Source organism: Mesoplodon mirus, assembly GCF_964341445.2.
Source record: "Mesoplodon mirus genome assembly, chromosome: 18".
Taxonomy (NCBI): domain Eukaryota; kingdom Metazoa; phylum Chordata; class Mammalia; order Artiodactyla; family Ziphiidae; genus Mesoplodon; species Mesoplodon mirus.
In genome coordinates, this window is record NC_138994.1 from 17,807,938 (window position 1) to 17,824,811 (window position 16,874).

The 16,874-nt window shown below is 57.9% G+C and overlaps 1 protein-coding gene across 3 annotated transcripts in view; it reads right to left on the bottom strand.

Annotated features, from left to right (window-relative positions):
* ITGB4 (integrin subunit beta 4) overlaps positions 1-14,515 on the bottom strand; it is a 31,294-nt gene extending 16,779 nt beyond the window's left edge. For all 3 annotated transcript variants that reach the window (XM_082603646.1, XM_082603645.1, XM_082603647.1), the window contains exons 1-18: positions 14,440-14,515; positions 11,049-11,137; positions 9,936-10,018; positions 9,594-9,695; positions 9,240-9,444; positions 8,468-8,564; positions 8,111-8,282; positions 6,477-6,740; positions 6,067-6,156; positions 5,658-5,780; positions 5,079-5,243; positions 4,825-4,901; positions 3,685-3,887; positions 1,634-1,737; positions 1,415-1,513; positions 1,111-1,240; positions 259-381; positions 62-168 (exon numbers count right to left, since the gene is read on the bottom strand). In XM_082603646.1, the coding sequence (XP_082459772.1) occupies positions 62-168; positions 259-381; positions 1,111-1,240; positions 1,415-1,513; positions 1,634-1,737; positions 3,685-3,887; positions 4,825-4,901; positions 5,079-5,243; positions 5,658-5,780; positions 6,067-6,156; positions 6,477-6,740; positions 8,111-8,282; positions 8,468-8,564; positions 9,240-9,444; positions 9,594-9,695; positions 9,936-10,018; positions 11,049-11,127 (2,223 nt within the window). In that variant the 5' untranslated portion in view covers positions 11,128-11,137; positions 14,440-14,515. The remainder of the gene's footprint in view (positions 1-61; positions 169-258; positions 382-1,110; positions 1,241-1,414; positions 1,514-1,633; positions 1,738-3,684; positions 3,888-4,824; positions 4,902-5,078; positions 5,244-5,657; positions 5,781-6,066; positions 6,157-6,476; positions 6,741-8,110; positions 8,283-8,467; positions 8,565-9,239; positions 9,445-9,593; positions 9,696-9,935; positions 10,019-11,048; positions 11,138-14,439) is intronic.
* Between the last annotated feature and the right edge of the window lie 2,359 nt (positions 14,516-16,874).

Here is a 16,874-nt window from a genome sequence, read left to right on the forward strand (position 1 = left end):
CCACCTACAGGGACCCTGGTGGTGGGTGGAGACCCTGGGGAGACCCTGGGGGAGCCCCCACCTTGCAGCAGGCACAGTACTTCCAGCAGAGCAGCAGCAGCAGCGCCAGGAACAACAGGAGGAAGATGAGCAGGGGGATGAGCCACCAGAAGGTGCCGGGAGGGCAGTCTAGGGAGGAAGGAGGAGGGAGTCGGTGCCATCTCCCCCGCTGGGGTCTGCCAGGCCACCCACATGCCCCCGGCCGGCCCTCCAGCTCACCCTTCCTCCTCTGCACCAGGACAGTGCTGTTAGGCCCGGGGGCGCCATCACCTTCCACGGTGTAACTGTACGTACAGTCGTCATCCTCATCCCGGAAGGAGCAGTACTCCACCACCTCCTCCGCTGCACCCACAGACGGTCAGTAGGGCACCCAACCCCACCCCAGAGCACCTTAGGGCCTGGTGAGATGGCCGCTCCTCATCATGGCCCTACTCTGGGGCCCACCCCGCCCATCACAGGGTGGGAGGCGCCTCTCTGGGGAAGAATGCAAGTTCCCGGCAAACTGTGCATACAGACGGGGCAAGGCGGGGGCTGTCCGCCAGGAGCATCAAAGGCTGCAAATCTGTGCCCATCCTAGCCCATCAGGAGCTAGGCTTCTACAACATTTTTCTTTTCTTTTTTTTGGCCACATGTGGGATCATAGTTCCATGACCAGGGATCGAACCCACGCCCCCTGCAGCGGGAGTGCGGAGTCTTAACCACTGGCCCGCCAGGGAAGTCCCTTCTAGAACATTTCTCTGACCTAGAGGAAAGGAGGCTGTGTGCCCCCATGGCCCAATTATGCGCCTTTGCTGTGTTCATGGCCCTACCCAGCTCTTTGCCCCCTGCCCAAGCCAGAAGCCATCTCCCCAGGTCTGGGTGCCCTGGCCGGACCGTGTGTCCCCTACCTGGGTCTGTGTGACCTGTCTGGGTTCTGTGACCACTCCCAGGTCTGGAACCCCTCTTTCTGGACTGCATCTCCTCAGTTTGGATTATGAGACCCCTACCCAGCTCTACAGCCCTGCCCAGATGAGAGACACCACCTACCCCATCGGAAGCCCCCCTGCCTAGTCCTCTTTCCCTGCCCCATACCTTTCTTAAGCTCATCCACCATCTTGACCTTGAAGCTGCACTCCTTACACATGTGCCCCTTCTTTTCACCGGTGCCCCACGCCTGGCACTGCACACAGGAGCGCACGTCCTCGCAGAGGCCCAGGCGGATCTGGGTGGGCGAAGAGGGCCAGACGGGCACTGTGTTGGGTGGCGGCCCCTGCCAGGCCCGCTCCCACCATGTCACACCCTTGGGCAGCTCCTCTGACACCAGGCTCAGCCCCTCTTGTCCGTCTTGCCCTGTGCCTGGGGTCCCCATGCCCATACCCAGTGAATCTGGCCTCACCGCTGAGTAGTTGATTTCGCAGATGGTGTCTGTGTAGAGCGACTGTTGGCTGCAGTGGCAGCGGCCACACTCGCAGTAGCCACGCCCGTTACAGATACCCTGAGTCAAGAGGAGGCACCAGTGAGCCAGCTGTGCCCCCACCCCTGCCTGAGAGGGAGGGTGGTCCTGATTGGGGCCCCCTCCACCGCCCCCCACTGTCTGCCTCATGCCCAGGCCTACCCCGTTGCTGTCGATGCAGGTGGCATTGCTGAGAGGACAGTCACAGCTCAAGCCTGTCCAGCCAGGCTCACACACACACTGGCCCATGGAGCAGCGTCCCCGGTCTGCAGGGAAGGGGAGGGGAGAGGAGAGGCACACTTGCACCCACAGTCCAGGCTGCCCACTGGCTGGAGCTGCCTTGGGAGCTAGGATGTCTCCAGCCAGGGGCAGAGCCATCTCTTCGTCGCTTTCTTGGAACTCCCTTCTCTCCATTTCTCCTGCTCTATTGTGCCCTTCTACCTTCCACTCTGCAGCTGGGGTGATCACCCCAAAACACAAACCCAATCATGTGTCTCCCCTGTTTAAGAACCTCTAATGAGGCCTGGCCAATGCAATAAGGTAAGGAAAAGAAATAAAACAGAAGTTTTGGAAAGTTAAGAGATGAAAAACTGTCATCATTTGCAAGTATCAGAGACATGTCACAAAATAACAAGAAGAATCTATAAATAAGTTATTAGATTTCATAAGTGAGTTTAGCAAGGTGGCTGGATACAAGGTTAACATACAAAGAGTTAGAAAATGAAATTAAAAGCACCAGTGAGGACTTCCCAGGTGGCGCAGTGGTTAAGAATCCACCTGCCAATGCAGGGGACACGGGCTCGAGCCCTGGTCCAGGAAGATCCCACATGCTGCAGAGCAACTAAGCCCGTGCGCCACAACTACTGAGCCTGCATGCCACAACTACTGAAGCCAGCGTGCCTAGAGCCCATGCTCCGCAACGAGAAGCCACTGCAATGAGAAGCCCACGCACCACAATGAAGAGTAGCCCCCGCTCACCGCAACTAGAGAAAGCTCGTGTACAGCAATGAAGTCCCAATGCAGCCAAAAATAAATAAAAAATAAATAAATGTATTTTTAAAAAAACACACACAAAAAAAAGAAACACACCAGTGACTCCCTTTTGCCCAAAGGATGAAGTCCAATATCCTTACTAGAATAGGGGTTGATTAACTACAGCCTGTGGGCCAAATCCAGCTCACCACCTGCTTTTGCAAAAGTGTTATTGGAACAGAGCCACACTCATTTGCCTATGTATTGCCTATAGCTGCTTTCTGCTACAACGGCAGAGCTGGGTAGTTGTGACGGAGACCATATAGCTTACAAAGCTGAAAATATTTAATGTATAGCCTTTTTAGAAAAAGTTTGGACTAGATTAAAACTGGACCCATCCTGGACTGGAACCCAAGCCCCTCGCCGTCTGGCCCTGCCTCCTTCCTGGCTGCATCTCCCTCCCCTCCTGTCTCAGCTTGGCCTGTGCCAAATGTCTGCCTTTCTCCAGACGTCCTGGGTTCTCCCTTCATTTCTCTGAGCACACCCTGGGGTGGGCAGGTGAAGAGAAGAAATGGCAGACAAAAACAAGAACGGAGGAAAGGGTAGAAAAGCAGGGTCTTGACCCCCTGTGGCAAGTATACAGTTGGGGCTTAATAAGTATTTGGTGAGTGGATTTTCATTCATTCTCCTCCATTCACCCATTCAGTACTTCCATGTGGCCCCTGCGGGTTCTGTGACCCCTGCCCAGCTCCGGAAGCCCTGGCCAGCCTACGTGCCCATGGCCTGGGCCCACACTGTGTTAGGCCCTGTGGGGTTACAGAGGATGCATTACTCCAGGCCCTGTCTGCTAGAGATGTAGCATCTTCCGAGAGAGGAAAGATCGCCATGCCATATACCACCGATCACTGAGCTGGGTGGTACCCACTCTAGTGGGATGGGAGAGTGGAGGAGGGGGTGGGCACGGGCTGGAGGACCTCAGGGGGACATTCCACAATGGGGATTTCATGCTGGCGGGGGCCTCGGGCACCAAGTTTGTGGAGGAGGAGAGGGGTCCAGGTTGGGGCTGGACTTGGGAGAGGCACTCAGGGAATCTGGAGGAGGTCTGGGCCTGAACATGGGGGTCCCGATTCCCAGCGAGGCTCTCCCAGCATGGGTTCTGATGGCAGCGCTAGAGGCGGGGGGCAGGGGCTGGACACCCAGGCCACCCTCTCGGCTCCACCCCACCTGGGCCAGTAGCTCACCGTTGCAGAGGAACCCGGAGGCACGGGGGCACTGGAAGTTGTCGTATTCGCAGAATTGACCCTCATAGCGGCCTTCGCCATAGCACACGCAGTGGCCGCACTGGCACTCGCCCTGCCCCGAGCACAGCTTGTCCTCACCCTCCCGCTGGCAGGGCGCCAGGTCACTTAGGGAGCCAGTGGAGCAGTTACAGGTCTTGCCGCTCCTGCAGGAGAAGCCAGTCACTTCCGCACAGCACAGCAGGAAGGCTTTCACCATCCCATTTTACAGATGAGGAAACTGAAGCTCTAAGTGGGCCCCTGTGGGTCTGAGTTACGTAGACAGCAGGGGCTGAGCTGAGACTCAAACTTCAGTCCCCTGAGACCCTCCCCCGTCCCTCCCTCAAGTCATGATAAACTTATTCAATGTCTTGAAGTTTGAAAAGCCCTTACTCTTACTAACATTCTCTTATGACTCCCTTCTGCTCAGGTAATAGGTGCTCATGGCTCTGATACTAAAGGTCCCAAAGGGATGGAGGGCTTCCCTGGTGGAGCAGTGTTTGGGAGTCCACCTGCCAATGTAGGGGACACGGGTTCGTGCCCCGGTCCGGGAAGATCCCACATGCCGCGGAGCGGCTGGGCCCGTGAGCCATGGCTGCTGAGCCTGTGCATCCGGAGCCTGTGCTCCGCAACGGGAGAGGCCACAACAGTGAGAGGCCCGCGTACAGCAAAAAAAACAAAAAAAAAAACCCCAAAGGGATGGAGGGTAAAGTACGTCTCCCTCCTGTGTCCAACACACAACACCCTAATGGCCACCACTGCCCTGATTCTTACACGTCTTTCCAGAGGTAATCCTATATATCCATATATTTCTTTTGGCCACGCCATGCAGCTTGCGGGATCTTAGCTCCCCGACCAGGAATCGAACCCGGAGTCCCAGCAGTGAGACTGCTGAGTCCTAACCACTGGACTACCAGGGAATTCCCATATCCATGAATTTCAAAGTGCTTTGAACTGAATCCACCTGCCAACTAGACATACCCCTTTCCTAGCCCTTTCTATGCCCAGCTGCCAACCCACCCTCAGCAGCCTACATGGTGTGCCCAGCCCCTTCTCTGGGAGCTGCTGGCATCCTGGGTGCTGGCTTCACCCTCCCACACTCACCAGCCCTCACTGCACACGCAGTGTCCGCACATGAAGTCCCCATTGAAGCTGCATCGAGATGACCGCTCCTCTTTTTGCTGGAATGAAATCATGGTGGGGTGGCTGGGGGGTGGGGGAGGGACGCTGGACGCTGCCCCTCAGGGCACCCCGAAAGGGAGTTGTGGCCACAGGATGCTCTTCTGTGTTACTCAGGGCCCTGGGGTGGTCGGCTTAGCCTCTCCCTCCCTCCGCGACCTGGCGGGGCCGCATCATACCAGCTCACAGGAGCACACGTCACAGACGATGTCCACGTCCATCATGAGGCCATTGGAGAAGGAGGGCTTCAGATGGATGTTGCCCTTCTGGTCCGCTTCTGGCAACTGGCACACGTGAGTCCCGTCCAAGTCCTCAATAGCCCGCAGCTGCACTTGGTATGTGCCCTGCAGGGACCCCACTGTCAGACAAGGCAGGCCTGGACAGACCACCAGGGGGCAGTCGTGCCTGAAGTCTCTAGGCCCTCAAGCCCCAGGGATGTGTCTGGCCCCTGACACCCAGCTCCCTGCCCGCCCTTCCTCAGGGCTGCGGACTTGCATCCTCCAGGCACAGCCACAGTAACAAGAGCACCAACCGTAACCAGGGTTGCTTTTGGCCCATTCATTCATCTGAGCAACCCTGAGCTCCAAGCTGATTGGTCTCCACTTTACAGATGAGGACAAGCCAAGGGGCTGATCCAGAGAGCTTCAAACCCAGATCTGACACTGGAGGCCATGCTCTGGACCTCTGTTCAGGTAGACCCCGCCCCGCAGGGCGCTGTGCCCGCCCTCCCCTGCCCCGGGACCCCCACAGAGGCGTACCACTTCCCCCCTCCGGATGAGAAAGGACCCAGTGTTCGTCTTCTGGAACATCCTGGAGGTGACCTCTGTCCGCACACCTCGGGGGCTTTCCAGGGCCCGGATGTCCAGGTTGGAGCGAATGCGCTGAAAGAGAGCAGGCGATCAATGGCCTGGGGGTACCCCGGGCTCACCCACCCTGGCCTGGCCTGTCTGTGCTGCACTCCCACCTACACGGAGGCCTGGGGCGCTGGCGGGGGGGCGGGGGGGGGTTAAGGGAGAAGAGGCTGCAGGAACCTGGGGCCAGGCCCAGGGGGCGCTCCTCAAGGGCCGCAGGAGACCCTTCCTCCCTCCTGTCCTATTTCCCAGTCCTCTGCCATTCAGCCTTCTCTCCAGCCCCGCCCCAGAAAGGCTCAGACTCCAGAGCTCTCACGTTGAAGGCATCCTGCAGCAGGTCCACAATGTTGGAAGAGTCCTCCTGCAGCACCCCCAGCGAAGAGACAGGAAAATACGAGGACAGCTTCTGCAGGAGAAAATGCCAGGCCGTGGCTCAGCCTCCCACAAGTGTCATCTCTTTGAATCCAGACAACACCTTTGGGGTTTGCTCACTTGGCAGATGGGGAAGCTAAGGCCTGGCGCCTGCTGTGCGTTCCAGAGCCTGTGCTCTTAGCCCTCACCTGCTTGGGAGGGGGCCTGGGGAATGGGCACGTGGACTCCTCTTCCCACCAGGGCCCATCCCAAGTTTTGGGAAGGAAGGGAGGAAGGCAGATGGGGGTGTCTGAGAAGTTCCACAGACCCTCCCGCCCACCCCCATCCTGCCCAGTGAGGCCCCGGCCCCCGCACCTCATAGTAACTATAGGAGTAGTTGGTGACTGCGAAGATGGGGATGATATTGTGCTGGCCGAGCAGGCGCACCAAGGTGGGCACCGATGGGTAGTCCTGTGTCCTGTACTGGGTGTAGGTGCCCGTGGTGTCCAGGTGGCACTCCTCGTCGTTGCGTCTCATGATGCCAGCCAGCACGTTGGCGCCATCCGCCTCGTAGTGGAAGGCCGACTCGGTAGAGAACACCAGCAAGTGGGTGCTGTCGGGGCGCCAGCCGATGTCCCTCTGGGGAGAGCGAGGAGGGGTGCCCGTGGAGCAGGGGACACTCATCACGGTGTCGTGCACAGTGACAGCGAAAGCACGTCCCAACACGGGGCTCAGCAAGGACACGGGATTAACAGCCTGACGGCCCCATGAATGACGCACGTGACAGACAGCACATGAGTGATGAGGGGGATAAAAAGAAACCAGCGATGGGAAGTGGGAAACAGAAGCAGGGGCTGTGCCCACAGTGGGCACCACGCAAGATGTGAACCAGGTTCATCCAGCTGTCCCCACAAGGTCTTAACCACTCTGCGAGAATATCTCAACTGCACAGAAAAATGTACGCCACGCAGCATTCAACGGAAGAGTTAAAATAGGTACAGCAAGCAGCACGGGGCAATTTGTTTGAGAAATACATGGGATGATTTTGAAAACCATGTATTACAAGAGAAAATGTTTATGATAGCATTAGGTGAAAAAAAAAAAGCAAGTTTCAGAACTATACGTACACTGATTCCAACTATATAAAATAAGGAAAAGGGAACAAAATATGCTGGTGGGGTATCAGTGGCTGGTTGTCTGATGGTGGTGAAATTATGGGCAATTTCTGTTCTTTGTTTTCCAAATTGTCTGTAATATGGATACATTATTTTCATTTTTACTTCTTATTTTCTAATTTTGTTTTATTTTTTGGCCACGCCATGTGGCTTGAGAGACCTTAGTTCCCCGACCAGGGATGGAACCTGGGCCCCTGGCAGTGAAAGTGCTGAATCCTTAACCACTGTACTGCCAGGGAAATTTCTTTTTTGTCTGTGGATACATTATTCTTTAAATGAAAAAACTGATGTGCACATAAAAAGAAGTGCCCTTGGGCTTCCCTGGTGGCGCAGTGGTTCGGGGTCCGCCTGCCGATGCAGGGGACACGGGTTCGTGCCCCAGTCTGGGAAGATCCCACGTGCCGCGGAGCAGCTAGGCCCGTGAGCCATGGCCGCTGAGCCTGTGCGTCCGGAGCCTGTGCTCCGCAATGGGAGAGGCCACAACAGTGAGAGGGCCGCGTACCACAAAAAAAAAAAAAGGAAGTGCCCTCTTCCAGCACAGATGGAGACGGGTCTTAACCGGAAGATTGGATGGGGAGCTGGCCTCAGGGCACTGAAGGTTCCAGAACCCCAAGACTCATGTCCGCCTCACTGGCCAATACAAAACCAGGCTGTGACTGCTCAGGCCCTGATACCTCTAAACTTGGATTGGAATTGAGGGTCCCCCAGTGGGTCTGAGCTTGTCTTAGGGGATGGGGGCCCCAGCCTGGTACCAGAGCAGGCCAGTGGGCAGCTCATGCCCTTGTTGAAAAGCACAGCCGGGTCTAGGCCGACAGGACCTGCCCCGGCACTCACGGTGCACACGGCCGTCTGCAGGATGGCATCGAAACCTCCTTCGGGGGCGTCCAGGTTGCCTGAGATCCGCTCTCCCTTTAGCTTGTTCCGGAACTCCTCCACGTCCTCCGTCAGGCTGATGACGTTTTTGAAGGAGAAGGGGGGGTCACTGTGGGGCCAGGGCTCCTTCAGCCTGGGCGGAGGTGGGAAGGAGAGAGTCAGGGAGGGAGAAAGTCAGGGGAGAAGATGCCCCCAACCTCCTGCCCACCCTCTCTAGGGACCTCCCCCTTGGCTCATTTCAACCTGAAGACTTCGAAGTGCTTGGGTGGAGAGGGCGTGGGCCACCTGGCCAGGACCCCTGCCCCCTCGGTCACTCACTTCTCGGGCCTCATGTCTGTCTGAGGGACGCTGACTTTGTCCACGAACTTGCCAAATCCAATCGTGTAGTCGCTGGTGAGCTGCCTCAGGACCTGGGCTGGGCATCAACAACAAAAAAGAGGGGGCAGTTGAGCCCCAAGAACCCATCAACACAGGGGCCGGGGGCTCGCTTGGGAAGGGGGAAGAGGAAGAATAACTTATTGTCAACACTTTGCATGTTGGGCGTCAGCTCACGCACATGACAGCCCTTGTTCTTATTTATGGATGAGGGAAATGGGACTCGGGGGACCCAGAGTTGTGCATGCAGCTAGTTGGAGGGTGCGGCCAGGGAGCTGGACCAGCCGTCTGCAGAGCTGGGAATTAACCTCAGCCTTATGGCAGCTGGTGCCCTCTGTGTCAGCACCAGAGGAGGGACTTCCTTGGCAGTCCAGTAGTTAGGACCCTGAGCTTCCACTTCTGGGGGCGCGGGTTCAATCCCTGGTCGGGGAACTAAGATCCCGCAAGCCATGAGGCACAGCACATCCAAAAAACCAAAAAGGACCAGAGGGCTCTGGTTCCCACCCGGCTGGGGCCTTCTCTGCACTCCCGAGTGGTTACTGGGGTCTGCACAGGACCCGCCTCTGAGAATGGGGGGAAGGAGTTCTCAGGGTGCTCAGATGTCCTGTCCTTCCTTGAGGAGTGGGTGCAGCTAGCCTGAGCCCTGAGCAGGTGCCCAGCCAGCTGGGGGAGGCCACTCTCTCCATGCCCTGCCCTGCCGTCTTCTGCGCCGTACCCAGATCCTGCCCCATCTTCTTGAGGTTGTCCAGATCGTCAGACATGGAGTTAGAGAAGTCCATGAGGATATACAGGTCCATGGGGCTCTCCAGGGGCTCAAACACCTGCAGCTCAAAGTGCTGCTCCTCTCCGGGCCGCAGCCGCACCCGCAGCCCCTGGGGGGACACCTGGCTGCGGCGCAGGGTGGTGTCGATCTGTGTTTCCTGTGTCCAGGGGAGGGGGACACCTGGCTGGAGGGTCTCTCCAGATCTGATGGAGATACCTCAGCTCAGCCAGGGGACACGATAGCCTCCCACAAACAGCCAGCCTTGAGCTTGGAGGGCCCAGCCCCCCCGACCCCCACTCTGGGCACCTCTGTGATCTCGAAGCTGCTCTGCATGACCACCATGCTCTCCTGCCGGCAGCCCGCAGCCAGCAGCTCTGCCTGGGTGTTGCAGCGCCGTTCCTTGAACATCTGGCCAGAAGGAGATGGAGTCAGGAGAGCAGTGCCCTTCCCCTGGCTGTCCTAACCCTGGATTTATCCTGCCCCCACCACCCCGATTTTCCTGACCCTTGCCTGTCCTCCCACGACCGCCGGGCCTGAGGCTGGGCTGAGGGCGGGGCAAGTGTGGGCCAGAGCCCAGGCGTGGGGTGTAGCAGGGTGGGGCACGCAGGTTGGGAAGGTGGCCCAGGCTGGGCCCCAGCAGCATCGCACCTCGTCCGTGCAGTAGGCGCAGTCCTTGTCCACGCGGATGCACTCGGTGCAGCTCTTCACCTGGGCCTTCTTGCAGCGGTTTGCTGGGGAGCAGAGATGGGCGTGCCCACTGAGATGCGCCTCACCCACTGCCAAGCCCTTCCCTTGTGCATCCTCATTTGAAAGAGGTGGGGATCCTCTCCCGATTTACAGAGGGGGAAATGGGGGCCAGCAGGTACGTGGTCAGTCCCAGGTAGCACAGCTAGAAACCCGCAGAGCCAGGTCTCAAACCTGGACTCTCCACTCAAGTCTGGAGGCAAGGATGGTGGGGGCCGAGACCGAGGCGCTGGCCCATTTGCTGGCGGGGACACCCTAACCACCCCCTTCACCACCTGCTCCTCCAGGGTAAAAGGGATTCTGTCTTGTTTATCACTGTGTCCCCAGAGCCTAGCCCAAGCCCCGCACACAGTGAGCTGTTAGTAAATGAATGAGGTAAAACTCCAGTTTCTCCAAAGGTTGGGATTCCCTTTGGTTTTGTTCAGTTAAAATCACAGTAAGGACCTATTATGTGCACTAGTGGGTAGTCTCCTGGGCTCCAGGCAAGGTGCACTGTCAATGTTTAGCAAGGGCTCGGGTGAGGGCGGGGAAGCCCTGACTTGCAGCATTTGCCAATTTCCAGGGTGTAAATGTTCCCACCATGGTCTATTTCAAGCTATCAGCATGACCTCCACTGACAGGCAAAATTTCATCAGGAGGAGCCAGCTCCAGCCCTCTGCCGACTGCAGACACTCCCAGAGCAGGTGATGATCATATTTCTCTCCTCCAAGTTCCTCTAAAACTTTTCGACTCGGCTTTCCAAGCCGCAGTACATCCTGCAAGCGCCTCCATTCTCTGAGTGGACGTCTTCTCCCTCCTCTAGACCAAGTCTCCTTCCTCCCCTGGGTGTTCTTGGGCCATACGGCTCAGGCTCATGGCTCCCCAGCCTTCAAAGTGGGTGGTGGTTGTTTGTTGAATGGCCGAGTGAGTGTCTGGGTAAGACATTCCATGAGAACCCCCTCCCTCACTTAAGGGCAGTGCCTTGGAAGTTGAGCCCCCGCCACAGAGAGGGGTGTTGCAGGGGTGTGCCCGACTCACCCATGTCCCCGGGGAAGCTGACGCTCAGTAGGGCTGCCAGCAGCAGCCTGGTCCACCAGCTGGGATGTGGCCCTGCCATCCTCTTCCTCCTGTATAACAGCAACAATCGACATACCATGCCTGACAACTCTGGTCCCTGTGTCAGCTCACTGGGTCCCTGTCTAAGCTCCATCATTCCCGTTGCACAGATGTAGAAACTGAGGCTCTACAGAACTTTAGTGATGTTCCAAGGCCACCTGGCCTGCAAGTGGCAGGGCCCAGGGCCCCTGACTCCTCTTTTCCACTGCCCCCTTCCTTGTCGTCTCTGGGGTAGCCAGATGCCCTGCAGGCCTATGCCCTGCCCAGGGAGCCCCCCACCCTCTCACCACTGAGGACTCTGGGCTCTGAGCCTGTCCCAATGCCAGGTCTCTTGTGCTGATCTCCCCGAGGGCAGAACAGGGCTTATTCCACCTTTGCCTTTCAGACCCCAGTGGCCTGGGTCAGGCTTGGCAGGGACAGGGCCACCCTAGAGGGTCCTGGCTCCGCCTTCCTGTCCCCTCTCTGTCCTGGCCCACTTGCCTCTTGGTGAGAGGGTGCAGCCGGGAAGAAGGGGGCCCCTCCCAATATCTGGGGCCTGGGGAAGGAAGGAGGAGGCTTGTTGCACTCAGCTCAGTTCTGCAGTGGCTGCCTGTCCCATCAGAGGAGGGGTCCCCACCCTACTCCCCACCTCTGCCTGCCCAGAGTTGAGTTTTGGGGGCCCCTGAGCAGATCACCCTTTCAAAAATTAGCCTGGAGCTGGATTACAAGCCCCTCCTGCCCACTCACACACACACACATTGCCAGCCACCCCAGGAGACCCATCTGCCTTTGGTTCACCATTAAACCATCTCAACTCATTAGTGACCTTCAGGGCAGGCACTGAAATCCCTGAGGCCTTTTAAAAGATGGGTATGGATCAAAAAAAAAAAAAAAAAAAGATGGGTATGGGGACTTCCCTGGTGGCACAGTGGATAAGACTCTGTGCTCCCAAGGCAGGGGGCCCGGGTTCGATCTCTGGTCAGAGAACTAGATCCCACATGCATGCCTCCACTAAGGAGCCCACGTGTGGCAACTAAGACCGGGTGCAACTAAATAAATATTTAAAAAAAGAAAAAAAAAGATGGGTATGTACAGCAAGAAACTAATACAACATTATAAAGCAACTATACTGCAATAAAAATTAATAAAAAGCAAACAAATAAATAAAAGATGGGTAGCCTGCTGAAGAGAAGGGGCTGGCCATAGCCACCAGGCCTGCAGAGTTGACATTAGGACCCCCTCCTCTTTCTCTAGAGCCAGTCACCCAGCAGCCCAAGACTATGCCATGCCTACTGGCCCTCCCTCCTTGGATCTTTGCTCAGTCCTTGGCTTGTGGGGCAGGGTCAGCCCCAGGCTCTGGGAGACTGAGGCCCCCATATGGCTGGGGAGAGCCGGGGGCGGGGGGGCGTTGCAGGAAGGCATTGCCTCCATCGCTCCAAGGCAGGTGGCTCCCAGGAGGCATTAGCAGCTCCAACACATCGCAGGCAGAGCCTGCTGGGAAGGAGCCACCCTCTAAGAGGGGCCTGGGGTAAGGAAGCCCTGAGCCAGCCAAGGGGGCGCTTCTTGGGGGAAATGACTTTCCTGCAGCCTTGGGGCATAGGCACCACACCCACACACTACACAATATAGGCTGCTTACCCAGGCCTCCCGGGGGCACCATTACACACGCAGATACAGACACTGGAGGGCCCAGCCCAGCTCTTACTCACCCTCCTGTGCCCCCAGGCTGGGCACACAGTGGGCAAGTGCCCAGCACTTCATGTACATAATTGCCACTTAATCTGTACAGGAACCAGTGGGGATGATTGCATTGTCCCCATATCCCAGGTGAGACCCGGGCAGCGCACATCCCCCATTTAACCTTCACTTTATACTCGAAGGCTCTAAAATGGCAGCTGGGGGCTAGTTATGCACTCAGGAGTGTTGTGTTTGACTCAACTTGTGTTTAAAAAGTTTTTTGGGTTATTTTTTTGGCCTCCCTGCACAGCTTGTGGGATCTTAGTTCCCCGACCAGGGACTGAACCCGGGCCCCGGCAGTGAAAGCGCAGAGTCCTAACCACTGGACCACCAAGGAAAATCCCTAAAAAGTTTTAAAAGTAGTTGTTGGTGTTAAAAATGATAAGGTTTCACATAAAAGTTAGGATTGTGGGCTTATTGGAAGAGGTGGCTGGCCGTGGCGGGCTGGGCAGAGCCCTCGGGAAACGTACTCTCCAGGCTACTCTGGGTCCCCAGGCTGCAAGGGCCTTTTGATGTACCACCCGAGTCCCGGAAGTATGTGATTGCCACCCAGTGTTATCACATAGTGGCACACCCAGGCCTTGCAGGCACAGGGACATGCATATTCTTGGACACACATGGTGACCCACATGAACATAGGCTCCGCGCTCTCCCCACACCCGCCCTCCCTCCCACCCATGGGACCCCTGTTTCATGTCTGCACCTGCCCTCCATGGTTCTCTCCCTTCCTGCTTTCCTGGCCCTTCTGCTGCTCTATTGCCCACAGAAATCAAGGCCAAGGAGACAGGCACTCCTTCCCTGCTGCCCCTCCTGCTCCCTCTCCCCACTCAGCCCCCAGGATGGAGCCCCTCAGTCTTCACATCCAGCTCCTTCCGAGGCAGCAACAACCATGCCCACCCTTGGGCTCAGAGTGTGGCAAGGCCATGGGGGAGAAGCAGGAGTCAGCCGCTGCCCTCTGGGAGCCATCTAGAGACACACCACCCCCCACCCCCCCACCCCCGCCTACAACCAGAGGCCCACCCGGGGCTAAGGGGGTGGGAAAGGGGGCTGGCTCTGGAGGAGTTTACGGTGGTGGGCACAGCCTCCAGGGGTGTTGGATGAGGTCAGGAGAGCTTCCTGGAAGAAGGGTGTCCTGAGCTGACTCTGGGAGGAGGGCCAAGAGAAGAGGAGAGTCAGGGACTCCCCAGACCCCAGACAGACTGTGGCACCACACAGCCAAGCCGGGAGGGCCTCTGCCTCTAGGTGGCTGCTTCTTTTTGAACCCCAGAGGGGCCCAGCCCAGTAAGCCTGCCAGCCACTGCCTGGCCCCTGCCCACTTCTCCCTCATATTCCCCCAAGGGCCGGGCGGCCAGCCTTCAGGAAGGGAAGAGCCGGGGAAACAAAAAGCCACTCGGCCCACCAATCAGCTCCCCGCGGGTCTGCCCAGTTGGGGTGCGCACTCACTTTCTTCTTCTCCCCTCGGAGGTCCCTGAATGGGCGCCCAGCCCTGGCGGCCCGAGGCACTGGAGGGGCGTGCGGCGTGCGGCGTGCGGAGGGACTGCCTTCCCGCCCCGCGCCTGTGCCCCGACCGCCTGCCGCGGTCCGAGGATGGACCTACCTTGGGGCTGACTCGCGCCCTCCCCGCGCTGGGCTTCGCTCGGCGGCTCCGGATGCGGCGCGCGGGCGAGCCGGGACTGTCCGGAGGGCGGGCTGCAGGGCGGGCGGGCTGCAGGGCGGGCGGGCGGCGGCGGGGAGGAGACCGCTTTATGGGCCGGGCGGCAGGTAGGAAGGAGGAGCTGATGAGTCAGGCAGACCGCATTCCTGCGCGCGGCGCGCACCTGTCGGGGCAGGAGCCGGGCGCTGCCGCCTCCGGACCGCCCCCCGGAAAATGCTGCGGCTCCCCCGCAGTCCGGCCCTGCGCCCCAACCCAGCGCGGCGGGGCGGGGAGAAGCCACCCGCCTCTCTCCGGCCCCGGGAGCGGCACCTCCCCTCCCCACCCCAGGCTCCAGACTTGGGTGCCGGGCTGCCCCGGGCTGGGGGTAGCCTCTTAGCCCCCTTCTCGGACTGCCGCCCTCTCTCCTCCAGACTGTGAACCATCCCCATTGCCCTTGGGAGCCATCTAGATAGAGCCGCAGACACACAGCCCGGCGGCGATCGAGTGCGCGCACCGCTTCGCTCCTCCCTGCGCCAGCGCGAAGGATGGGCCCCGGGGCTGCCCCAAGCCAGGTCAGCCATTCACCGGGTCTTCTCGGCCTCCCCCCACTCTCCAACGCACGCACGTGTGCCCAGAGGGAGATCTGAGCAAGGACTGGTTCCCTGAGTGTCTTCAGGCAAGCTAATTGAACCTTCTTAAAGTTTCCATAATACCCATCAAGAAGCAGCACCCACCTGACGTGGAGTAGGCACTCGAATCGTTACAGCTGTTCTTGACAAGCTGGTTCACAAATCTGACCCCTCCAATCCTCTTTCAAGTGCTGCTCGTTAAGTGTGTTCGAGCTGGACCCGCTCAAGTTGCTCCCTGACCTCAACTGGGTGTATTTCTCTGGCCCCACCTGCCAACAATGCTGGACAAAACCCGATTGCTGGCCGCCCCCCACCAGCCACCAAGCAGCTTCAAGCCAGCATGCTTTTGCAACCCGGAGCTGTTTTGCACCAGGCTGGTCTCTTTGCTTGGGATCCTCCCACCCCCACCCCAGCCTGGTTTATTCTCCTTATCCTTGAAGGCGTTGTGCTGATGTTGCACGCTCCAGGGAGCCTCCTAGACCTCCTAGCACGCTGGATTACGTATGCGTACCCCTGGGGCATGTGTTTTTCACGTAATTGGCCACATTGATTTGAAATAATCTGTTTGGGGGTCTCTTCCCCGTTGGACTGTGAACCCCAAGGACGGACATAGTCTAGCACGTCTTTTGATCCCCAGCACCTACCTCAGTGCCTAGTACATAGCAGGTGCTCAATAAACGTGTGGTTGACCCAAATGGGATTGCCACATGGCCTCCCTGAGCCTCAGCATTCTCATCTGTAAACAGACGCATACACCACCAACTCTGAGTGACCATGGGAGCAGCTGGGACTGGTTGTGGACGAGCTGTGGACACCAAGTGCCCACTGCAACTGCGCGAGCCACAGACACCACTCGGCCACCTTGCCCAGTCATCTGAGATCTGCTGTGCACGGGTCAGGAGCTCAGAGAGGCTGCCTCCTGGATTCGGGAGCTCTGTGGCAGGAGCCCCAGTTTGGTTGGGGTACCCAGGTCGTGCCCTGTGGACCTGAGTTACTCCAGCAGGCTGGAAAATAGGGGCTCAGAGAGCAGCCTGTGACACCATCCATTAGAAGGTTGGGGTAGGGGATATGTACCCCACTGTGGGGGGCGGCTGACACACCCTCCTAGAGAAGGAGACCCTGGCCCAGAGGCAGCAATGCCACAGACCCCACTGGGCTCAGCAGGCCCTTCCTCTCCTCATTCCAGACCCTTTTAAAAATGACTAGGGAGACTTCCCTGGTGGTCCAGTAATTAAGACTCCAAGCTTCAGATGCTGGGGGTTCGATCCCTGGTCGGGGAACTAAGATCCCACGTGCCCATGTGGTGTGGCCAAAAAATGAAAAGTTAAAAAAAAATTTTTTAATTAAAAAAAAAATGACTAGGGCGGCTGAAGTCTGGTATCTGCTGAGATGAGATGTGTACCCCTGGGAGGCCCTCAGAAGAGAAGCCGTGAGTTTCTTTCTTTCTTCTTCTTTTAAAAAATTTTATTTATTTATTTTTGGCTGCATTAGGCCTTTGTTGCTACACGTGGGCTTTCTCTAGTTGCAGTGAGCGGGGGCTAATCTTTGTTGCAGTGCTTGGGCTTCTCATTGCAGTGGCTTCTTTTGTTGCAGAGCATGGGCTCTAGGTTCACGGGCTTCCGTAGTTGTGGCACACGGACTTCAGTAGTTTTGGCTCACGTGCTCTAGAGCGCAGGCTCAGTAGTTGTGGCGCACGGGCTTAGTTGCTCCGCGGCATGTGGGATCTTCCCGGACCAGGGATCATACCTGTGTCCCCTGCATTGGCAGGCG